Genomic DNA, 21,254 nt, shown 5'->3' with positions numbered 1-21,254 from the left:
GTTCGGTACAGGGATTTTGTTAGAGCCGGAGTAGAGTAGGCCTAGGGGGGGACTTCTTTGCTAGCGTTGGTGGTGTGCTTTGTTGAGAAGCGAGGGGATTGGTTTTGTAACGTGTTTCAATTTGTCGGCAGGTTGACTTTCTTTTTTTTGCTCGCAAGTGTTCTTATTTTTGTTGTTGTTAGTTTGCAAAAACGTTGTTGAATTAGGACGAGAGCCATGCGGTCCGCATCCTGGGGTGAGCAAGGCCTAGAGCACGTGGTTTTTAGGCCAGGCCCGAAGCGAGTGAGTACGGAAGCCTCGTGGGTGGTCCGATTTTCTGTGAATAGCTTCTTCTATCTCTTTGGGCTCAGGGAGCCGGGCGTCGTTGCTGACTTGTATTGCGGCTCGACGCCGAGGCGTCGTGACACCGCCCGGGGCGGTGGACGCCGATCGCTCGGTAAGCTGCTGTGTGCGGCGAGCGATAGGGCCACCTCACAGAGTGGACGTCTCCTCGCGGCTGCCTCTTCTGCGCCTAGGCTGGGTGCTCGGTGGATGCCGGTTGTTGCCGAGCGACTCATTAGGCCTAAGGCTCTACGCAGCCGCCTGTCGCACGTGGCACAACTAGGTGGATCGTAGCGTTGAGGTGTTGCGCTCTGCTTCCCTCACTTTTTTTTTTCTTGTGAGCACAAGTTAGAAAAAGTGATTTGTGTTTTTATTTTGATGGGCGTCTCGGCCGCCACCGATGTATTAGCTAGCAGTACTAACCACCGTACCACGTGGCTGAAAAGCCTGAAGCTTCCTCCCCTGGGCCGCGCTCCTTTGTTTCTTTCGAGTTTTGTTTTTTGTTGATGTATTCAGCGGGAGGGATGTCATCCACGGCCGGCTGTCCTGCGCATCGTCAGCGTCGCTGGCCAGGAATGCGGTCGTGAGTTCGGGCGATGAAGATGCCTGGGACCTGCGCAACTGCCTGCAGTCCGGCGCCCTCGTGAGTGCTGGTCGCAACTGGAAGACGTGTCGGCGCTAGCGACGGATCGTCGCGCCGACGGCAACGTTGCTGTTGCGGGGCCGGTACTGAGGTGAAGTCTAGCCGGAGAGTGCAGCAGTGTCGACCAGCGGCGGTGTCGTGGTGCAAGGACATTATGGTCGTGCGATATCATTTTTTTGTTAAAGCTTGTGTAGCTAATTTCTGATTTCGGGATATGGTTTAATTTAAGGTTGGGGGAATGTGGGGGTGCTGACACCCCCCCTGTAAAGTTGTCTGCGCCGCGTGGCGCACGTGTCTCGCCCCAGGGCGTTATTTCGGTGGTGACCACCACCGGGCGATAGATGGCGTTGTGTTCGCTCTGAGTACCACTGTTGGTAGAGTGGCAGCGCCGGTGGTGGCCCCTGGCGGAAGGCGGGCCTTGGTGGTGGGCGAGCGTTGAGCGAGCCTCTTCTGCGCGTGGCGGCTGCCGCGAACGGTTGTCTGTAGCGCGGGTCCCCGGTGCTCGGCACCGCGGGCTTCGCGCCGGGGTCCCGCGTGTAAGGTCAGGCGTTGGCGACGCCGCCTTGGGTATGTGCTAGTGTGTTGGGTGTGTTAGTGTGGGTTTATTATGTTATTGTGTGTTTAGTGTGTCCCTGCGTTATGTTGTTTGTATGGTAGCGTGTTAGTTGAAATTGGTGTATCATTCGGCGGACGATATCGTCGTCTAAATTAGTTAATAAATGTATGTATGTTGTGTGCTTGGTACCGATCGTGTCAACTGTGTCCGTTCACTCCGAGAGCGTGGCGTGGCGGTGCGCGCGTTCGCCTCGCCGAGACCCCACAATATATACATGCATATACGGAGCATGACTGCAAAGACCACCCTAGAGTGTCCATATAATTGCTATCGCAATAAAAAATTAAAAACAAGAAAAACAAATTTTGATTTTAGTTAGGTTTCCCTTCTTTTAGCTAAGCTCTAATCAAACTGGAGTCCACAAACAATACCCGATTAGTATAAGCTAATTTAGAATATCTGTATAGCAGTGTTTAAATCTGTCTCAATCAGAGAGGTGGTCTATAAAAATGACATTTCAAGAATCAATGTTCACATATAGGGTAAAAATTTAAAAGGAAGAAATAATTACAAATGCAAAGCCGAAAATCTCGAACATAGTGGGCTCCGATTATGATAAAAAAAACAATGTACAAGCACAAAAGGATATCTTGCAGGCGATTCCTTCACAGCTTCTAGGTATGACTCGTGTTCACGAGCAACTGAAATGTAGACACAGATGGCGAGTGAAAAACCGGTAACAATTTACAACAATTGAAACCATTCATATTCTTAAAACAAAACCCTGCTTGCAAGTAGTAAACAGGCAACACCAAGAAATTTGCTCTTTCAATGAATTCGAATACGTTCAATCTAAACTATCTAAACTTCAAAAGCACTTCAAACTAGAATTGTACAAGTTAGAAAAATTTTTTCAACTCATCATTCCAAATGCAGTTGCTATAACACACATGCAACTCTATAACCAGTTGTGGTTACACAACACTACAGTGTTTGCTTCTGGGTTGTCTATGAAGTCCAACATTTTGTTGTTTCTGGAGTTTACAAAAGGCACTCCTGGTGGGGATCATGAAAATTAAGGAATTGCTCATGTGTTGTTTCCTAGCATCAATGTCTGAGTAGCCCCTGCCATAGAGCCACAAGAGCACAGATTTAATTCCCTGGCCAATATCTTAATAGCTTTTAATAATAAGCATTTAGATGTGACAGTGCATGACAGCTTTATTTTAATAGATCAAAAGTTCAAAGCTACATCAGCCTTTGTAACTTACTCAGCGTCTGCTTACATGTGAATATTTACTGAAAAAGGCAATTTTATGACAGTTTGTATTACTACAATAAAAATGCCATCAATCAAAGAACAGAGAATGTAGTGCCTGATAACAGCTAAGCATTTATACACCATTCATTACAATCATGCCTCCTTCTAATGTACCTGAAAGTGATTGACAAGCTTTCACCACTTAAAGGGACACTAAAGAGCAGAATGATTTTTCGTGTACTATTAGTAAAGTACTATTTCGCAATTCTGAAAACACCACTCTTACCATGACAAGATGCTTGGAAAGTTAGATAAGTTGCAAAAAGAAAATGTAGATGGAGCCGCCACCTTGAAATCCCCGCACCAAACAACTCGACATCGTAAATTTTCAAGGCATCTACTGGGTCTTAAGTAACTTCTAATCGATGAAAAAAGAAAATTAAGCACATTGTCATCTACGGCTGCCATAGACCTAGCATGTGAAGTGCGAATTTTCAGAAAATTTCATCAAGCCGATGTCATGAAAATACGAAAAATACATTTTGAAATTTTGACATTACACGGGGAGATTTCGGCACGAAATTCAAAAATGAAACTTCAACCTCTATTTTCTCCGCTAATAATGAACTCATGATAGTGAAACACCTAGCATTAGAGTTCTCAGAGTGCAGCCAATCTAAACCAAGTCACGGTTTCTCTTCAGTGCCCCTTCAAAGTGAGCGTGCTACGAAGGATGATTTTATAAACCACGATTTTCTGTTCTATGTATGGGAACGAGCAATGTGCTAATGTGAAAGACCAATGGGTTGTAGTTTCAGTTTGTTGAACGATTCAATAAGACAGCTCCATTCAGCCACACTCATTGTACTAACACTAAAATAAGCAACCACTGAACACAATATGAGGGCATAACACAAAAAACAAATTGAAATTCTAGCTTTGTTTGCATATTTTCTTTGTTTTTTTTTTCTCTTTCGATATGATCGCAATCTGCAGCAACTAACAGGACTTTCTTTTTTTGTAAACTTTCACTAGTCAGATAAATTTGAAGTTTTCCAGAAAAGTGGTTTTGCCAACCTTAATACTAGGAAAACAGAAGATAACCAATGAATAATCACAATAAAGCATTTTTAATTACTTAAAATGATCACATTAACGAAATGTAAGGAGCAGACTTATGACTCACCAAAGACAATGTGCGTGATGACGCAGGAAAATACGAAGACACACAGGAAGGCAAGTGAAATGATGAATACGTAAAAGTACCGATAATTTCTTTTTCCTACACAGTTGCCCACCCAGGGGCAGTGGTGGTCAAACCTCTCTGAAGGGAAGAAAGAAAAGAAGTGTGTTAGTAATACACAGCTATCCGAACATGGGGCATAAAATATCAAAAAGACAAATATGATCACCTTACTCGAAGCTCAACCTTTTATGTACCACATGGGAAGAGTGTAAATTTTACAAAACATTATTTTAATACATTCAACATTCTACTGCAACAAAAATAATATCAATATTCAACAATTAACTGTAGTATATCAATAAATATCTATTTATCTAGCTGTCATCATGTTCTGTTTTCACACAAACAGAACCAAACCTTAGCCTAGAAACAAAGGGCTATTCGTCTTTCGATTACATACAGTCACTTCATACAAAGAAAAATTATACTTTTGACGTGACTAGCAGATAGCAGCACATTAAATTACTCAACGAACAGTCTAGTGCCTTGGGCAAACTGATCATGCACAATAGTGTGCCACAAATTGAAATTAAATGAAATCGTTCATTACACAGGAAGCTCAATTCCTTCGAACCTCAACGTACCTTGCTTTTTCCAAGTCACAACTATCACAACTATCAAAAACAAGTTGTGTACACAACAGTGAACAAAGTGCCTCAAAGAACTAGCACGGGCGCCAGACAAAACATAAGTATATTAATTTACAGTACACGATTCCACGTAACCAGTTCATTTTTATATGCCTTAAAGTGTAGCAACGAAATATCACGTGACATTTTCAGGAAATCATTCTACTTAAATATTTTAGTCACTTCACTTAAACGTGTTGCATGAATGTGTAGCACGTGCTGCTTGAATGAAGGCACTAGTAAACGACTGGACATGTTATGCCCAGAACATTGCCCAACAATGGTAACAATGCCATACAGCCCAGCTGACGTCCCTTATAACAAGTGACATATATTTGTAATGACACTCGTTTGCTATAAAAAAAAAAAAAACTAATGACTTTCTGGGTACCGAACCCGTTTCGCAATCAATGGCAATCTGAGTGCATTATCTTGACACCAGAGGCTTCCTAAAATTTATAGGTAACATACAGAGTTTCCCCAATATTCTAATTCATAATTAATGAGGATTGATTAATAATTATTAAGATTAATGCAGCTGCACAGTTCCCACATGACACCATGCCATGTTATATTGTTTGTATCTTTGCTTGACTGACAATTACTTTGAGCAGCTCTTTGAATTTGCATAAATTATAAAGCATAGAGAACATATTTTTACAAAAACTTTTCGTTAGTAGAAAGAACCGCCTCAAGAAGAAACCCGTCCTACCTAAGTACCAGCCTTGTTAGCATCCATTCCCCTTTCCGCAAGCTAATGGCATTGGAGACTATGATCAAAGTAATCACTGGCAAATGATGTTTGTTTTGATCATATGATGAAAAACATGTGCCACATAACCAAGGTACGCCACACTGAACTTACTAAAATCAATCTCATTTGTGAGTAAGCACACACAATATGAACAACAATACAAACGAAGCTAGGTGGAGGCTTACCAACACAATTGTCACAGAGACTGCAGTGAGAAGCCCTCGGAGGCCGGAATATCTTGCACGTGAAGCAATATTTGAGCTTGACCGTCTGGCCACTCACCACCACTTCTTTGGTGCGGGGAGGTGGCCGGAAAGTCGGGGAGCTCGACCCATTTGGCACCTCTGCCGCGAGAAGAATGAAAGCTCACTTTGGTGTTAACATCAAAGAGGAGGAAAAGTTGACATCCAAGTAAAGTTAAGTGCCTGCGCAGTTTACTTTTTAACTGCAAGATTACTCTTATGATTGTTCAGTGCACTTCTCATTAAGTGAGAAGAAGGGCGTAGGAGTGGTGAATGTCTGCGAAGGCATGACCTGTTTAGTAAACTTTGAACGTTCTGGTATGCTGTGAACGGAAGAGAGAGGACTGAACGAGGGCCTGTTTCTTTTTGTTAGATACAATCTAACGAAACTGTGCAGTTTACTTTTTAACTGCAAAATTACCCTTATGATTGTTCAGTGCGCTTCTCATTAAGTGAGAAGAAGGGCGTAGGAGTGGTGAATGTCTGCGAAGGCATGACCTGTTTAGTAAACTTTGAACATTCTGGTATGCTGTGAACGGAAGAGGGGGGACTGAACGAGGGCCTGTTTCTTTTTGTTAGATATAACCTAACGAAACCAACAAATAACGATGGTGAGGAATGCATATAAGCGACATTACTAATATGTTTTAACTGTGGTATGCTAATAATGACCTAAATGAAAAAGAATAAAGAGGGTGAAAAACTAATTTGTCCCATGTAGGGACCAAACATACAACCTTCAGACAACTTGTCTAATGCCCTGTTACGGTATGCTGAAGTATGCTTTGTTACACAGGTCCTGACCAGCAATATCAGGCTTGCAATTGTGTATGGTCCAATCAAGAAAGATTAGACACAGAGATCGAACATGTATGAGAAAAAGCACTGTAGATGTTAAGCATTTTAGTTATGCATGAAACTACCTAACACAGAAAGCTAATTGTAGTCACTATGTCTTTTAAATGCTTGCGATTAAATTTCCACAGGCAGTATGCGATGTCACCCTACCTGACAAGTGGTGCAAAATAAACAGAGAAGTTTTGAAACTGCAAATAATTTGTGCTGGATACATAAGCACCGCAAATATACAGTAAGAAGCGTTCGGTCACTTAGTCACAATCCGTGCTGCCATGTGAAATTGGCCACGACACTGCACTAATTATTTAAACTACCGGTTATTTAAACTATGGGCACTTTAAAGAAATGTTCGAGCACTTGTTAATATTAACAACTCAGATGCCCCAACTGAGCTAGCAAGACTGCTAACTCATGATGGAATTATGCAGTGTTTTAAAACACCAATTATGTCAATGTTTGAAAAATAATAAAAATCACGAAAGACATACAGACTATTGAACGTCATAGGAGCTCTCGACTTGTTTTCATTAGCTGGGATCCTATAACACACGCACGCATAGTTGAACACGCCAAGCTGCCGAGGGTGCCTGTAATTTTTGTTAGTTGAATCTTGCATTGAAAAAAATTACAAAATGGTCAAGCTGACACAAAACCATGCTTGAAGACGAGTGACACTTAAAGGCATTTCCAATTCAAAGTTTCCATTGATCCCTCCTTCACATTTACAGAAAATTACTCGATATAAAAGGTGGGCATGATTTATTGAGCACCGTGAAATATGCATATTTCTCTGCATTTTACTTTTTTTTTTCCCCCACACTGAGCGTTGTAGACAATCACCACACTGCCAGTATGATGAAAAGTCTATGCTACGACTTTGCAACTCTTGAACACATCCCGAGGCCCATATATATATGAAAATTTGTAGAGTCATATTTATCAAACTTGTCTGCTATTGCGACTACTACAGGTGTTAAATATCAATTTGTCAGTTTATTTCGAATAACGCGTTCGATGCTCTACCAACAGAGCTACCACAACGGCCTATATTTGTCAGTTTATTTATACCGAAACAAATATGTATATTCACATTACAGCAAAGAAGATCTTTGAAGCTTTGCTGAGCATTTGAAAATACAATTAAACACCATAAAAAATCAAAACACACGTACACACACTAAAAAAAAAAGTCGAGAAGGTATGCCAGTGTGCAATGCATGGCTAGGGCCACTGTCTCACCTATTTGTTTTTCGATGTCAGCTGCTTCTTCAGGACTGGCCCTGGGAATGACTCCAGGATCACTAAAACTAGTTCTAAACAGTGCAGACATCACAAACAGAAACAACACTGCTGCCACTGCTGGGATGGCGGGGCTGATCTCACGAGCCAGGTAAGGGCAACTGCGCAAAACAAGATGCGCCCGATAAGTGCGATTCAAATGGGACAAATACTTATCATTCACACGATCTCTGAATTTGAGTGGCACAGCCGTAAAAATGCTGGTATGCAGCTAACGCAACATTAGACAGTTTCAGGCAGTACTGCTAGTGAGTTACATTGGAGGACAATTTGTACTTAAATTTTTTTTTGTTCGAGTAGACTGCAACTGTAACACACTATTTTTCACGTGTGAACAGCAATGTTTTAGTTGATCACTAAAACAGATATGGTTGTGTATAACAAGTGATGACAATTTAGCAGCGGAACAAAAAAACCAAGAGATAAGGTCGAACAGTAATGGATAACATCAATACCATGCAGTAGCATAAGCAAAGGAAAAGGGGGGATAGCGTACATGCCTATACAGAAATACTGGTAGTAACATACATGAAAGGAAGCCCAAAAAAAATTTCTGTCAATGTCCCTGCCAGCGATATGTTTATTTATTAAAGAGCATGTCTTATGGTCACAGTTACCAATTTAATGATTGATTGATTTGTGGGGTTTAACGTCCCAAAACCACCATATGATTATGAGAGACACCGTAGTGGAGGGCTCCGGAAATTTCTGCCACCTGGGGTTCCCAAATCTGAGCACACGGGCCTACAACATTTCCGCCTCCATCGAAAATGCAGCCGCCGCAGCCGGAATATGAACCTGCGAACTGCGGGTCAGCAGCCTAGTACCTTGGCCACTAGACCACCGCGGCGGGGCAGTTACCAATTTAAATGAAAATGTATTGTCTGTATCTAACATATAAATTATCACTCTTAGAATACCATCATGATGGCATTAGATTAAGGCAGCAACTGTAACAAGTTATCGTATTGAAGCCTATTAAGTGGTTCACTCAAATGCTCATTATAACGGTATTACACAACATTAATTAGAACTGACAGACAAGAAAGCCCAGGATGGAATAGTGGATCTTATTTGCGGGGATGTATTTTGATGAATATACAAAGAAAGTAAAGTGGACGGAAAAATAACTCTCTGCTGGCAGGGACCGAACATGCGACCTTCAAATAACATGTCCAAAGCTCTACCAACTGAGCTAGAACGACAATCATCCCCCCCCCCCCAACCACTTTGTAGGGTATATATATGTATTTTAAATGTGAGTGTGTTAGTCAGCACTGCTAGTAGCCGTGGCGGCGAGTGTGGAACACTCCTGCCGGCATCACAAAGGATGCGACCTCTTCACTTGCGACACGCATGACCTGTTCGCCGAGATGATGCGACAAATTGCGGATCAGCTGACAGACCACCGACGACTGGTGCCAGTTTTTGGAAATTTGTACCAACTTGGACACACACACACACAAAAAAAACAACGTGCAAGTATGTTTGAGGGGCTACAGCAAACTTTGGACAAACAAATGGCAGAAGGAGAAACACAGACACTGCTGTCTTTCGTTCATCCACATAAAGTTTGCTGTAACCACTCAACGCCCAAGATAACCAGCATGGGTGGCACCAGGTTTATTTTTAATAATGGGGGAGAGAGGGGGACCACCCACGACAGTTTACTTGGAGGGGCAGGGTAGCGGGGAAACTTATATTGTGTGTTTTGACAATGTTTGCTGATATTGACATGGACAGAAATTTTGGACGACAGGGGTGGGGCTGCCGAACAGCCCCCTCCTGGCACTGCCCCGGATTACCAGCTAAACAAAAGGAAAGCCAGGATAATGCTACTTTTCACTGATAACGAGCCTATGACTGCCATAGTATCTCTAAAACAAATGGTCGCTAGAGCATACATGCACACGGAGCTCGGCAAATATTTTCCTATCATAAAAAGAATACGGACAATCAAAAGTTGTTTACAGATTATGCTTTATGACCACCAAGCATTCCTGAACGTCTCGTACTCAACTAATACATTGCAGCGTGTTGCTAAGAAAACATAAGTAGCGTGTTAGTTGCACGAATAGTGCATGCACATCTGTCAAATGCGATGCGCGTCACTTGATGAGTGTTGCACACTTCCGCAATTATCGCACAAAGACACGTAACAATATCCGAAAGTTGACCCGAAGGTCACAAATACAACCCCTCGGCACTCGCGCCATTCATTCGTTAAGCATTAAACGGTGGAGACTCCGATGATCCTAGTGAGGCAAGTCAGCATGGTCACAACCCAATCATCGGAGTGCTCGCAGGACGAGAACGGGTGACCGCTAAACACGATTACGGGAGGGGAGGTACAAAGCGGCAAGAACCAACTGGAAGGACAGGTTCGCTAAATAAAAATTGGCACGTTCAAGTGCGCGCTACGAGCATTGTCGTTGGCCTAGAAGCGCTGAAGTCGGCCCACTAATTGCGTAGGCCCGTCGACACACATGACCGGTTCACGGAGAAGACGTGCGTATCGGCTGACGGACCACCGATGGCCCGTTGCGGGGAACTGATACTCACTCGCACACAAAAAACAGCGTGCAAGTCCCGACGATCAGCACGACGGTGACGTAGAAGACGCCCGTCTGTCTCGCCATCATGAGCCTGCCGTCGCAGTAGAACTTGTTTCTTCCCGGGAAGACTTGCCATTTCTTGACGACTTGCGGCATGTTATCTTTGCAGTGGCCGTCCTCGAATGCAGGTACGCCGGGCGGCAGTATGGTAGAGACTTTGGAGTAAGAGGTCTCTCCTACCATCGGTCGGTTGCCGGTGGCCCCTCGAGTCTTCGCTTTGCAGTCTGTGATTTCTTAGTGATTTGGCGAGCAGTTAGCGCTCATGAGGCCCTAGAGGTGGCTCGGAGCACGGGCTTAGGCCTAGGGACACGCGTAAACTTGATGAAAACACCGTCCATCCACACATCACACGGCAAAGGGGTCACACAACGAGATACGGTCACGGCGGTCCGAGAGCGAGAACGGTTGACGAGTCATTGCCGAGAGCAGTGCAGCGAAAAAGACTGCCTACATGCCGGGGAAGCAGTGGTGGATAGAAATACGATGATTCCGCGAACGGTAAATGCGAGTCGCCCGAAACCAGCAGGCCAGAAAGTTTACGTCAAAAAACGCAGGCGCAAGCTGCAGAGTAAAAACTGCAGTTTTGCCCACTTAACAAGAAGGGCACCTACCCCCAAGAGCGCGGTAGGCGCGATCTTACAATGTTTTATTTTAGCATATATAACACTTTTCCCTTCAAAATAAAACAAAAATAACAAAATTATTGTTGTATTGTTGTATAATAGCAAATTTTGTTTTTTTTAACTGTCAAATAACACTTTTTTTGTGCTTACTTGTACCTGACAGTGCTGCCATAGCATAATTGCAAAACTTGTAAGATTGCTAGGCCTGCAGATGTCAAAACAAATGTAGGATATAAAGCCGTGTCGGCACGTGTAGTGTACTAAACCACATACTAAACTACTTTGACTCTCTAGTATGGTGTTATCAAAGTTCTGAGCACTGTTTGTTTGGAATAGTCTGTGATGGATCAAAATTCAGAGCTCTATGGCAGCAACGGTGATAAAGGAAAGAAATATGCAGGTACTTTTACGAGTTTCTTTAGGCGCAGGCACCAACAGCTACAAATTTGTGCTTTTAATTGCAGAAGCTGCGTTTCTTGCTGGCGTCGCCGGAGCTGCGGCAACATTTGGGTTTGGTATGACGCTGGCGCAGGCGAAAAAGCGGGACCCCGAAAACTTTGCCGAGGTGGGTCGTGCTCCAACTCTGACTTCACTGTGGTCGCGTGGGTATTGTACTCACCCCTTCGTATTTCGATGTGCAGGGTTTGACTGCATCGCAGAAGCTCCACGAAAGCGGCTCTAGGCTAGCGTTGCGAGCTCTTGGAAGAGGAACGGTGTATTCTGTGACGGGGTTTTCAATTTTCTGTTTCCTGGCGTGGAAGGCGATGGGAGTTTCTGATGTGAGCCCACATTTGTGATAACATTGACATCCAAGGGGACTTTGAAACTCTCCCCTTCATCTGTCCGTATATATTCTTGCTTAGTCCTCCCCATACTTGATTATGCTGCAGTGATCTGGGATCCATTTACTCAAACTAACATTCATAAAGTCGAAAATGTACAAAGAAGAGCCGTTCGCTTCATATATAACAGTTATGGACGAACCTCGGTAAATGAACTGTTAGTAAGAGCTAACTTACTTTCACTTTCAGAAAGAAACCGCATATCCCGATTAAAATATTTATATCAAATAATTAATGGGCATTACAAGATAGATATTGGAAAAATTATTTCATTTTCTTCAGGTTACGCCACCAGACAACGCCTTGATCGTACAATAACTCCCTTTCGTACCCGCAATAACTGCTTCAAATATTCTTTTTTCCCCAGAACGGTGCAGGATTGGAATAGTTTAAATAACCATCAAGTCACAACACAGTCTTTAACATCCTTTGCCGCTGGTCTGGAACAACAGAGAAAATAATTTTACTTGTGTGCTAGTTCTGTTTTCTTTTCTTAAAATGAGAGTGATGTGTCATCGGTAAAATTTTGTTACGTTTGTTTACGTAGTAAAACGTAAGTGATAGTTATTTGTTTGCTTTGTGTTATATGGCTGCCTACTATGTGAAATGTGATAGGCTGTTCTATCTGTTTGCCTGGTGTTATATGCTGATGTTTACGTCTTTTGTACCCACCTGCTAAAATCCCTCCAGGGGATTGCAGTACCAATAAATAAGTAAACATTCCCGCCCAGTGTGGCAGAACAGCGTGAAAAAACGGGAGCACACAGCATCAGCGCTGTGTCCTGTGTGTTCACTGCCTTGTTCTTTTATTTATTTTTTTTGCTGCTCTGCTACAATGCTGATGTTTCAGCCGCGGAACTGGCCTTCGACTAATGAACCAATCACTCCAGTCCAGAACACTCGTACTACTTTGCATACATGTTTTTATCATTACTGTTATTCTTACCTGACTGCAGTCAGGTAAGAATAGAATAGAAAACGGCGTGGCAGCAGATGGCATGGTAACCACAGAGGCCGACTGGTTGTTTTTCATATTAGAACTGCTTTATATTATTAGAACGTCTGGAATGTGGTGCATAGTGACTAGCTTTATATCCATGGTACAGCACTCCGCACTTCTATCAAGTGTTTAACCGATTCACTGTAATGCAAAATAAGCTGTCTATGCATAACTAGTTTACGTAACAGGACTTACAACAGTGGTAAAAGGGCCATTATTGAATGCCCAAATAATGCCGAGTTTGGCTGGGCATATTAAACCCAGCAGCTGAGTCATATTATTCATTGTTCTGCAAAGAACCACAGGAATAAGTGTGGGTGACATTAGGTTACCTTTACTGCGTTGTGCTTTATACAATGCTTACTACAGCTGTGTGTCTTAAATCAAGCTTGACACTGCCACTGAGTGTCTTCCTTTCGTATCTTTACAGCTGCAAGAATTCAGACTGAAGGTTGGCTCATTTCTCCCACGAATACCGAAAAATGAGCCACAAGGACGAACTGAATTTTCTTCATTACGAGACCTTTTAAACTATGTAATTGAGGAAAGCGATAAAAAGAAGGGAACATAAAACTGTGTATTGCGTGAAAAACTTTGCAAAAGTCCTAGACTTGTCTCTTGTGATTGGACTGACCCCGTTTAATCACTGTATAAAATTGAACACATTAAACAAATTTTTTCACTAGTCACGAAATGCCCTGTCCCATTTTTTAGTAGATACAATAAATATTCAAGTGATAGTCTCTATAAACAGTTTAAGCCAGTATGTCAAATGGCCCCACCGCGGTGGTCTAGTAGTTAAGGTACTCAGCTGCTGACCCGCAGGTCGCGGGATCAAATCCCGGCTGCGGCGGCTGCATTTCCGATGGAGACAGATATGTTGTAGGCCTGTGTGCTCAGGTTAAAAAACCCCAGGTTGTTGAAATTTCCGGAGCCCTCAACTACGGCGTCTTTCATAATCATATGGTGGTTCGGGGACGTAAACCCCACAAATTGATCAATGAGTACGTCAAATGTGTGGAATGCACCCATATGAAAGTGTAAAATAATACATTCGTGCCAATTACAAATCCGAGTACAAAAATTCAACTGTGCATTTCAGAACATACCATGTGTAGTTAATCGCATCATGACACTTTTTAACCTACAACAGAGATTCTATTTAAAATGTAAAAAGAGATTTGCTCGATATTATTACTAGTGGATTGCAATTAATTGCAAGCTCTCCAGTTTAATAACAATGTAGGAATTGTCTTTCCAGTTAAAAGCTATTGCACAGGCTTTACTGTACTCATCTAAGATAACCTAATATACTCATTGGTAACCCGTGATGCTCAAACTGACATTAATGATGATGTGGGTAATGTATAGTAGCTTACCTAGTGTCGTACAGTGTTTAAGTAATTCAAAGAAGAAAGCTATATAGGAGTCTGTATATTTCTATCGAGTCACGCCACTTGAGTATATTGCTATTGAGTCACGCCACTTGAGTTCTTTGATGAATTTGTTGGAGTGTTGTGTTGGCACTCTCTAAAGAACACACAAGATTGTGGTCACTAATACCATCATGTTTCACTGATGTTTTTCTGTGCATTGCATGTGCACCTAATGGTTTGCATTGAGTGTGTTTGTTGATGATGGAGTCGCAGAAGCCTTGCAATGTTTGCATTTGTAAAATATTTATTTCGTACACAGCTTTCAACATTACAACAGCATACACTTCAGGCAGCCTGTATATAAGACGTCTCATTGGTTCCAATCAAGCTCGCAAACGCAAGTTGCATGCATTGCTTTAGCAATTGCGAAGGCATCTAGCTGGCAAATATATCAGATCTACGCTCCCGACACCTGCATAGTGTGATTACAACACAGAGCATCTCTCTTGAGATTGTGAAGACTGCCCTCAGTGAGGTCATTGTCACAGAATAGTTATGTTGCTTGTGTAACAAACACTCAATTTCCTGCGTGGCATCAAAATATGCAAAGGTATGCAAAAGCAGGTGATGCATAGCAATCACCAGTCCATTATTAATGACGAAATTTCAGCTTAATACTTCTTGCTATAAAGTAAAATAAAACACTACCCCCATCCTAGTGACAAAATGAAACGCATCATTGAAAATGTTTTCTTGTCTAGGCAAAGCCTCTATCTTGCCGTTTGAGGAAGTCCGTAAAAAAATGGAGGTATGATGACTTGTTCAGAAATCTGCCTTTTTGAATATTTCACTAACTAAAAGGCATCCTGGGAATCTCTCCAAGCTATACTTAATTTTGGAATTGACTCAACCAAAATTAAGTTTTCAAGGTAACTGTCATCCTACAGTGGTGAGCAAACAGCTATATTGAAATTAACGATGCAAAATAATAAGTAAATTTTTTAAAACAATAATGTACCCCGTCAGAATTGACCCCTCTAAGGTAATCCATACGGCTTACTAGTAAGCCCTGCGGCACGTCTTTAATGGTAGAGACAAACAAGAGAGGGCGTGTATCCCCCTTGGTTACAAGAAGTCGGAGTCATTATGATGACAAAAGACTAGTTCTAAATTTCGTGAACATCAAGTTCCCAGCACGGATCATTCGACTCTGCAAGGAATATGCAAGAGTACGATGACGATTCTTCAGGTGGCGCTGAAGACCCACCAGTCACCCCTAAACGAGTTTCGCGCAACATCACTCGACAAATTGACTTGCCTAGCAGTTGCCAGCTGACTAGGACGATGGTTATGCGAGAGAAGTTGCAAGAAAACAGCAACTCTGGAAATTGATCAATCTGTGACAATGCACTCATCGAGGTCGGCCCAGCTTGGTGGCAATGCGAGCACTCAATGTCCAACACCTCTGCGTTGGAAAAATATGAGCAATTGGCAGCTTTCAACATTGCAGGCACAGTAGACCAAGAGGCACCAGTGCGAGGCACAGCAGTGTCTTAAGGCAGCAAACTAGGGCCATCATCCTTTGAGGCAGGCAACTAAAAAATGCAGTTACCGAATATCGGAAAGCTGTCGCTGATGGGAGTGATGCCGTTTGCTTCATGATTGCAACCTGTTTCTATGAGCGACTCAACAGCAAATCATGTTCTTCAAAATCGCGTGAAAAGAAAGAACAGCTGCATAGACCGAGCAATATGGCGAAATTCTGAGACAAAACTCTCCACATTGCCTTCACGTGGCTCGAATGCTCACTGCACGTGCTTATCGACTTGGAGCTGCACTTCACGATTTATTTTCAATCCGAAATATCGGCCTGGCTCTTTAATGTTTGTGCTTTGCCTTTGTTGTAGTTAGCACAGTGCTATTTAGTTATTTTTGTCTGGTTATTTATGATATAGCTCATGTGCAAGCTATTTAACTTTTTGTGAGATGTTTTCATACCCACTTAGTAAAAATGCAGCTGCATCCATGCATCTTTGTTTCCGTTATCCTGTGTACCTGCGATACAATACTTTTTTTTTTTAATGCAGTACTTATTCATCAATCTGTAATGCATAAGAATATTACATATTTGATAGCAAATACCTTGCATTTTTAATCACTTTAGTTGTACAGTAGGAGATTAATTGTGTCCTTAAGAATTTACCTAGCTCATTAAAGTCTCACAAAGCAGGTCACCACTAATAGTTTCCAAGAGTCCAATGAATGTGTTAGGAATGCTTGCAAGTGTGAAACAGCTTGTCATCGAAGCAAACAGCTCACTACAGACTTTGCTTCTCATACTCTCTTGAACCAGCTCTTGAACAAGCTTTTGAAGCTCAGTTAAAATAAAGGCATGCTATACCAGCGGCTTCATTTTAAGTTTTAGAGATTGTAGTAGCAACGTGATCAAGCCACTGAAAATAGCAGCGGCGTTATTCCTATGATTTCAATGAAAGACTATACCACAAAGAACCAGTCAGAAACACTGAGAGGCAGTGCTTGGCAGAGTGAAGTGTGTACACCCACATACAGACTGCAGATTTTTCGTAACAGTGCATGGCAGACGGCAGAGCACGTCGTCTGCTACGAGTAAATATATGTCGTAGAACATACACAACAAATCATATACATCAGAGGGCTTTCTACAGCAGCCACTCGTGCCAGCACTGAAAGAGATGATTACAAGAAATACCAGCAGCAAAAAAGACGGTAGTCCCTGTGCATTTCGTCTACCCGCCTACTGACACCCACAGTGAAGCACGATGAGAGTTCTATGCAAAGCCACAAGCCAAAGCATGCTGGAGCGAGAGTTCTGTATAGATTAGAGAGTGACCGGTTTCATCAGTCGTTACGACACCAGCTGCGTGCGACACGTGGGAAAAAATGGAGAATGGGGAAAGGGTTTTGCGAGAATATTTCTAGGCTCGGTAAAAAGAAAACAAGAAGGTTTGGTCCATCAACACAGTTGACTTTCGGGCCGAAGCCTTCCCAAAACGTGTGTACAAAAATAGTGCAGATCATACATTTCATAGTGTACGTCGCTTGCTCTTAAATATAGAATGGCCAAAAGACTACTCTAAGCTGCTTTCGCGAGTAAGCGATGATGTACGTCCAGCATGTAACGTGTCACTGGTATGTCCAAAACGCTGTGCAAGCTGGCACGTGCGAGAGTCGCAAAAGAAAATGAGCAGTTCATCATCGAGAACGAGTAAAAAATGGTGCCGCAAAATAATAACAGAATTCCATAAGTCGCAAAAGATACTCCACAGCTAACCCAATTCCAGAACAACCGAAGTTGGGATCACCACAGATACAATTCAACCAGAGCGGATTTGACATTGATTTGGTACGCACTATTGCTTTACGTACTCTTATTAGGCAGGTGCATATGCAATGTGCATTTTCATTTTCACCTAAACACTTTCGATTGCTATCATTATCAAGGAATATATAAATACGACATGGCCAAACCAAGCTTATAAGTTCAGGAAGAAGTTAAATTGCATCGTTAAGGGACTAGTTGAAACTCCAGCACTGAAGCACAATGTTAATTAGTGTGTGCTTCAAACTTATTTGTTTGTTAATTAGTGTGTGCTTCAAACTGTCAGTGTGTGCTTCAAACTTATTTTTAAAGCACTGTCGTCTGCTTTGATTGTTTACCTTGTCGTTGTTGGTAGCTGCACTTTGCCTAAACAGCCAGAAACATTCAGCAAGAATTGCGGTAGGGAAGGTCGTCGTACAAGGCATCTACGTCCGTTTTTTTTTAAGCGAGGCCTGTTTGCATATTTAATCCTTTGTAGTCTGCAATTGCAGTTACCCATCTAAAGCAAATGCAGCTCTACGAGCTGTAGCCACACCCTCGTCAACTACAATGACTCTACGAGAAGTGTTGCAAAACTGAGCAATAAATCAGGCTCTACACACTGCTCTTATCTGCAAGCACACACACATACCTCCCCCGCCCCCCCCCCTTCCTGTACCACCTAACAACAGCCTACTATTCTGTCCCAAAAGTACAGTTACTGTGCTTGGTAACTAATACCTGGGAAGCGCATTTGTCCCAGCATGAATGAGAACGTTTTGTTTTGCATGAATCATTGAATCAAGATTTTTCACCTGTTGAGAGAAGTATATGTATACACCACTGTTACCGAAACCTCACCCATAGCTGGGTTGTTGGTCAAAGAAGCCTCAGTCTTAATGCTTGACAATATAGCTCTACAGACCAAGACATCTTTACCCCTTCAGATCACTAGAGTTCTAATATATAAATATATAAGAAAGAAGGGGCCAGGAGCACAGCCTGGTGTTGGGTTTTTCGTCACATAGATCACGAGTGGAGAATGTACTCCAGACAAAAGTTGCTCGTTAGCTAATAAAGAAATAGGCATAATGAAAATGCATTTACCATATACCTAACTTGTCACTACAATTGAAGATCGATGTAATGAATACGGACAGAACAAATTATTGATAGACATACATAAATTAAGATTTTCTTGCATACAAAAATTATCAAATATAATAAAGCACTGGGCATAATAAAGTCTTTTGTTCATGTCAGGGTTCGCTTGTAGCTATACCACTGGATCTTGACATAAAGTGAATATAATGTATGATAGTATACAATACAACAATGTAAATAAAGTTTTTCTCTCCAATATCAGTGAGTAACAAACGATTATAATGAATGTTAGATGTAACAAAGGTATCTTTGTGCCAGACGACACTTCGTCATGAGGTTTGACATCTTGTACGTAACTGCAAGCGCACAGACAGTGTAAATACAGCCGTGTTTTCCGTGTCTCTGCCATTTCCTAATCCACAAGTCACAGCTAAACATTGTGATAGTACCACCAAAATGGACGTTCTTCAAGATGTGATGTAGATTCCTGTGACAATGGTGAGCTTCCTCTGCTGCTAGCTAGAAAGCCACATGATGCTGATAAAAAAGGCAGCTAGGACACTGCTATAGCGACATTTTCGCGAAGTAGTACTTAGAACTGTCAAATCAAAACAAAAACGAAAAAAAAAACTTTTCTCCTGAGACATCTTTTGCCTTAAAAGGTAGGAGGCAGGCATTACCAAGGCAAGGCAGTCTTTCATAGCATAAGCACAACTTGCGTCACAAAAAGTATGGTGCGCTTTAGCCAGCTTTGTGAATTGAAGTGCACTTTGGCTCAGCCTCAAAGAACGAAGTGGCTAATAAATGCAAAAGAACTTCAGGTGAAACGAGACGAAGAAAAATGGTTGTCAGCAAGCGGCACACTTCACCCCTGAAAAAATAAAAGATTGTGTGCACTGCAATCGATGTAAAGAAGACACAGGCGAGTAAAATGCAGCATGCAACAGCGACGGCATCCCGCATTTTGGGAACAGCTACAAACAGGCCATAGGTGTTTGCTCAAAAAGCGGCACAACAATACGTCGCGAAGTGCTCACTGTGCTGTAAAGAGCCGTTATTACGGAGCACTTCCTGCATTTAAACGCACCGTGTACATCCAATCTCACTGGGATAGCCTGGAAAAAGATTTTTTCGGTCTGTTAGGCCACCTTGCTGTTTTGACAGTTTCATACATATTCCCACCCCAACATGGAAATATGTTCATTTGCTTCTTATTGCACTAACAACGAGGTGACGGGTTTCCAAGCTTGTTTGTTTTTTTTTAGGCTGGAGGCATCCGAGCCAATATCATGCCACTATCACTAGAACTTTTCATCTCTTGTCTCTAACTAAATCATGGCCTGAAAGCACAAGCTCAGTGGATACACTGCACAAGTAATCAATGCATCATTTGGAACGTTATACCTGCCACACTCATCTTTCTCCAGGCGCAATAAAGAGGTCGAAATTTTACCAAGTGTACATTCGTGTCAAGCCAATATCCTATCCTCAGTACAGGAGTGTCTGGCTAGAATAAGTTCGCTCGGATTCATGGGTATTTTGAAAGTTCTTGGCATTTTCCCTGAGCCCATAGCGTTTGGAAACGCCTGACCTCGATCGGTGTCCTCAAATATCGAAAAGCGACGTATATACTCCGCCTTGTACAGCAACGCGCACTGGGCAGGCGGCGCTGAATTGTGAACTTTGCTTTGTTCCCAACAATGCAACACCTGAGCATCGGTGCCAAGTAAAAAGAAATCTGTCAAAGCTTGTCGCACTACCATATGTTGATAAAGTACATAAAAAAAAAGAAACTAGTGCTGGATTAAAAGGAGCTGTTACGCATTGCATGTTTTCCCATGTTCTCCACCATAGGTCAGTTCATGTGCCCTTCAGTGAAAACAAACGCGCATGCAGAAAGTACAATGCGAGTGCACAGCACAAAGCCATCCAAGGTGTGTGTCAAACAAACCTGCCATGAATTTAACCTCAAGCAGCCCCGAACAACTCGCGCAAGATGGCCATTTCCGTTGACCAAACATAATTTTGGCTTCTGGCCTGAACCAGGCGTCCAGTGCAGTGAAAAACATGAGTGAGAAACAAAAAACGAAATAATTCGTGACGAAGCTACATGATGCTCACCAGCATCATGTAGCATGTAAACGTCGAAACCGACAGCGAATAATCCGGGGGTGATCATTTGGAAGAATAAAATTCCGAACAGTAATGATTTTATCTCAAACGCTGCTCGATAGTGGCACTAAAGCAAAGTGCGTTCACTAATTAAATAGTTGATAAAAGAAGTCCGAACACACTTTTACAAAACATATCTCGCATACCGCGAGACAAAAGATTGAAAACCTTGTACGTGGATTTGTTCCCAGCATGCCCGACACGGTTAGCCAATAAAATCAACGCGGATTAACTGGGTGTCTCGAGACTTCTGGTAGCAGCCAAAACGTACTGTTACAGAAAGACAAGGTGTGCATCGGTTAGCACCACTGTTACGGAAAGATAAAACTTTTTGCAGTACAGATTTGTTTAGTGCACCAAGGCAGGAGTATAA

The 21,254-nt window shown here is 42.4% G+C and overlaps 2 protein-coding genes across 5 annotated transcripts in view; one reads left to right on the top strand and one right to left on the bottom strand.

The window, feature by feature from the left end:
* The window catches only part of app (Palmitoyltransferase app), a 31,843-nt gene extending 20,803 nt beyond the window's left edge, over window positions 1-11,040 (bottom strand). For all 4 annotated transcript variants that reach the window (XR_005110215.2, XR_005110214.2, XM_037425628.2 and 1 more), the window contains exons 1-5: window positions 10,372-11,040; window positions 7,750-7,910; window positions 5,596-5,754; window positions 3,968-4,105; window positions 2,170-2,221 (exon numbers count right to left, since the gene is read on the bottom strand). Coding sequence is in view for 2 of the 4 variants with exons in the window: in XM_037425628.2 (XP_037281525.2) it covers window positions 2,170-2,221; window positions 3,968-4,105; window positions 5,596-5,754; window positions 7,750-7,910; window positions 10,372-10,607 (746 nt within the window). In the remaining 2 variants the exon portion in view is untranslated. The remainder of the gene's footprint in view (window positions 1-2,169; window positions 2,222-3,967; window positions 4,106-5,595; window positions 5,755-7,749; window positions 7,911-10,371) is intronic.
* Window positions 11,041-11,255: 215 nt separating this feature from the next.
* On the top strand, window positions 11,256-13,583 carry LOC119174642 (transmembrane protein 242). The gene is made up of 4 exons (XM_037425630.2): window positions 11,256-11,447; window positions 11,512-11,612; window positions 11,689-11,826; window positions 13,320-13,583. Exons 1-4 carry the CDS (start codon window positions 11,390-11,392, stop codon window positions 13,458-13,460), a joined length of 438 nt encoding a protein of 145 aa, XP_037281527.2. The 5' UTR covers window positions 11,256-11,389; the 3' UTR covers window positions 13,461-13,583.
* Window positions 13,584-21,254: the final 7,671 nt, after the last annotated feature.

This window comes from Rhipicephalus microplus, chromosome 5 (genome assembly GCF_043290135.1).
Source record: "Rhipicephalus microplus isolate Deutch F79 chromosome 5, USDA_Rmic, whole genome shotgun sequence".
NCBI classification, from domain to species: Eukaryota; Metazoa; Arthropoda; class Arachnida; order Ixodida; family Ixodidae; genus Rhipicephalus; species Rhipicephalus microplus.
This window is presented reverse-complemented; position numbering and strand designations above follow the sequence as displayed.

Excerpts from the sequence above, each read along its gene's own strand:
- LOC119174642 (XM_037425630.2), top strand. The coding sequence starts at position 11,390 with ATGGATCAAAATTCAGAGCTCTATGGCAGCAACGGTGATAAAGGAAAG. Across the intron at positions 11,448-11,511 it reads TAAAGGAAAGAAATATGCAG|AAGCTGCGTTTCTTGCTGGC; the intron begins GTACTTTTACGA and ends TTTTAATTGCAG. Across the intron at positions 11,827-13,319 it reads AGGCGATGGGAGTTTCTGAT|CTGCAAGAATTCAGACTGAA; the intron begins GTGAGCCCACAT and ends GTATCTTTACAG.